The 3706-nt window shown below is 42.6% G+C and overlaps 1 protein-coding gene across 1 annotated transcript; it reads right to left on the bottom strand.

Annotated features, from left to right (window-relative positions):
- Positions 1 to 2416: 2416 nt before the first annotated feature.
- On the bottom strand, positions 2417 to 3306 carry LOC126690348 (uncharacterized). Its single transcript, XM_050385453.1, has 3 exons — positions 3191 to 3306; positions 2844 to 3136; positions 2417 to 2709 (listed from the first exon to the last, which is right to left on the bottom strand). The coding sequence occupies exons 1-3, from the start codon at positions 3304 to 3306 to the stop codon at positions 2417 to 2419; spliced, it is 702 nt and encodes a 233-aa protein (XP_050241410.1).
- Positions 3307 to 3706: the final 400 nt, after the last annotated feature.

Here is a 3706-nt window from a genome sequence, read left to right as displayed (position 1 = left end):
TCTAGAGATGTGCAGTAAGTTGAAAGATTCAAACCCTGATTGTAAGTGCCTAACCTGATTTAAGTATTCTTGCATCCTCACATCCCTGGCCTCCAACTCTCCCTTCACTTGGCCTATAACCAACCTTAAATCAAAGAATATCTCCATTACTTTTCCTCCCATTTTCTGAACCATGATCATCCCTACTAATAGAGCCTCATATTTAGCCTCATTGTTTGTGGCCGAGAAACCCAATCTTAAGGATTTCTCAATAATGATTTTCTCAGGAGATATTAAAACTAACCCCACTCCAGATCCTCTTTGATTCGTTGCACCATTAACGAATAGCCTCCGGGATAAAGGATCTTGCAAGGAGACCACGCTAACTAATTTTCCATCCATGTCCTGCTTCTCTATCTCTTCTTCTAATGGGGATTTAGCAAACTAGGCCACCAAATCCACGAGGACCTGGTCCTTGATAGAGGTGCGAGCCATATACTTAATGTTAAAAGCCCCTAGGATCATACCCCACTTGGCAACCCTTCCAGTGTAATCAGCATTCCGAAGTAGTGATCGAAGTAGAAGTTGGGTTAAAACAAGAACTGTGTGGGATTGGAAGTAGTGAAGGAGTTTACAGGTAGCATGTACTACTGCCAAAATGGCCTTCTCTAGTGGTAAATAACAAACCTCGACTTTATGCAACGACTTGCTTACATAGTAAACTAGCCTCTACATACCACTGTCAACCCATATTAGCACTAAGCTCACGGCATGGGAAGCCACAACAATGTAAGCAAACAAGACCTCATCCACCTCGGGCCTGGACATAACAGGTGGCCAAGAAAGGTATTCCTTAAACTGCTGGAAGGCCAATGTGCACTCCTCGGTCCACTCAAATCCCTTCCATTTATTCAACAACTGGAAGAAAGGTCTGCACGTGTCTACTGATTGAGAGATAAACCGGTTCAAAGTGATAGTCAATCCTGTTAATTTCTAGACTTTTTTAGGATTCCAAGGTGGCTGTAAACTGTTAATTGCCTTAACTTGATTAAGGTTGACCTCAATTCCACGATGAGTGACCATATAGCCCATAAATTTTCTTGAACCCACGCCAAAAGAGCACTCGGAAGCATTGAGGCGCAGTTTGTGTTTCCTTAGTATTTCAAAAATATTCCCGAGGTCTCCTTTGTGCTCACCACCTTACTCTTCACCACCATACCATCAATATAAACTTCAATATTTTTGCCTAATTGTGGCTTAAACATCCTGGTTATCATCTTCTGATAGGTAGACCCTGCATTCTTCAATCCAAAGGGTATCACCTTATAGTGGTAATTTCCAATAGGAGTGACAAAAGAAGTCTTTTCCTGATCATCTAGAGCCAATGGTATTTGGTGATATCCCTGAAAGGCATCCAAAAAGCTCATCTAAGAATGGCTTACTGTTGCATCCACTAGCTGGTCTATCCGAGGAATGGGGAAATGATCTTTTAGACAAGCCTTGTTCAAATTTGTGAAGTCCATACATACCCACCACTTTCCACTCTTCTTTTTCACCACTACAGTATTGGCTAGCCATTCAAGGTAATTTAATAGCCCCGACTTGCTTAAATTTGGTCACCTTATCCTTGACAGCATCAAAATTGTCCTTAGATGAGTGTCAGGGTGGTTGCTTTTTAGGAATGACGAACGGATTGACATTTAAATGATGGTAGATGAAGTTCGAATCCACCCCAAGAGCTTTATAAGTACTCTATGCAAACATGTCAATATTTCTTTTAAGAAACACTATCAGCTCTTCCTTCTCTCAAGGAGGCAACTGAGCTCTGACTTGAAAGAACTTCTCTGAATCATCATCTACAACAATCTTCTCTAAGGATCATCATACCCTTTTCACATTATACCTCTTTCACATCATACCTCCATCTTGAGGGTGACCACCAGGGCATTATCATGTGGCTATATGTCCTAACCTTGTCCTTATCCAAGAAGCTTAATGCTGGTTGGATCTCTATCCTAGCCCTTTTCGGCTCAAGGTAAGAATCCTCGACAAGTGGCCAAGCCACAGACATCACTTTGAGGGGTGAGAACCAATTCGCCCCAAAGTAGTGAAGATGACATTAATTGTGCCCAAAGGTGGCCTTGAAGAAGCATTTCTTTGAGATCTGGATCCTACCTGGCCGCTTTGCCCAATGGATTGGTGTAGAAATTGCTTCAACTTTCCATCTCTGACCAACTGTTCCAGATGATTCCACAAAGTTCTGCAATCTTTCGTGGTATGTCCTCACTCTTGGTGGTATTGGCAATGAAGGCTTTGATTGCGCTTCATTGGGTCTTCTCCCATTTTGTTTAGTCATCTAAAGTATGACTCATTCTTAATCTTTTTCAAGACTTGATGCACTGGTTCCTTGAATACTATGCCAACCACCTGGGTAGCACTAGATTGATTGCCCCGCAAAGGCTCTTCGGGGCCAATTATTGTTGTATCTATCTGACTTGAAATCCCTCCTATCCTGAAGGATAACCTTAGCTTTCCCTTTCCCTTGCTGCTGGTCTTCCTTGACCCGTTTATACTCGTCTATACGGTCCATAAGCCGACGTACACTCCTTACAGACTTCTTGGTCAACGACTTTCTCAAATCATGCTCAACAGGTAAGCCGACCTTGAAAGTCTTTAGGGCCACATCATCAAAGTCCCTATCAATCTCATTGAATATCTCCCGATATTTGTCTGATTATGTTTTTAGGGTCTCCATTTCTCCCATGGTCATAAACAATAGGGAGTCTAAAGGCCGAGGAACCCTATTGCAAGTCACAAATCGGGCCCAAATGCCCTGATGAGCTCTTTAAAGGAGCTAATAGAACCTTCCCTCAGACAGTCAAACCATCTCATTGCCACAGACCCCAGATTGGATGGGAACACCTTGCACATTAAGGCCTCGTTCCTAGAGTGAACGGTCATACTTTGGTTGAAGTAGCTTACATGTTCTATAGGGTCCGTTTGACCATTGTACATGGTGAACGTTGACTGAGTAAACTGCTGAGGAAGTTTTCCTCCTTCAATCCTACGAGTAAAAGGTGACTTGGAAATTTGATTCAAAGCCTTGCCCATAACGTCATTGCCCAGACCCTGGCAAGATGGGCTCTCCTTTCTCCTCCTATAATGATGATCCTAATCGTAAGAAAAGGACTCATTAGGAGGAGTCCTAGACCTGGGATGGTAGCTATTATCACCATCATCATTAGAAGAGGGGTCAGAACTCGAAGGGGTTCCTCTACGTCGCTTACAGCGTAACCTTCTACGCAAACGGTTAATCTCTAGATGCATGATCCTAGTATTCTTTTCATGAGAGAGGTGACTTCCACCTCGAGACTGACTTCCTCCAGTGTGCGTGGTATGCACGCTAACCTCTCAATCCCTCTTTCGCTCGAGGTTGAGGAACTGATCCTAACACTGGGAACCAACAGATTCCTCCTGGTTTGGCCCTGAACCTACCATAGTTGGACATTGAACTCAAAAAACCTCAAGTAATTCCCACAAACGGCGCCAATTGTAAGGACACAATTTGGTTCCTAAACCCAAAAGGTAAAAGGATCTAAGCTCAAAGAACCCAATACAATGAATTTGTAGAGAGTGAGTTAGAAAATTAGGCTCTAATGAGTTCGATAACAATTATAATGGATCCAGATAACAATAAAGTAAAGATAGACTTGTTTTATCTAAAGAA

This window comes from Quercus robur, chromosome 6, assembly GCF_932294415.1.
Source record: "Quercus robur chromosome 6, dhQueRobu3.1, whole genome shotgun sequence".
NCBI classification, from domain to species: domain Eukaryota; kingdom Viridiplantae; phylum Streptophyta; class Magnoliopsida; order Fagales; family Fagaceae; genus Quercus; species Quercus robur.
Note: the sequence above shows the minus strand (reverse complement) of the source record. Positions and strands in the feature narration are given on the sequence as shown.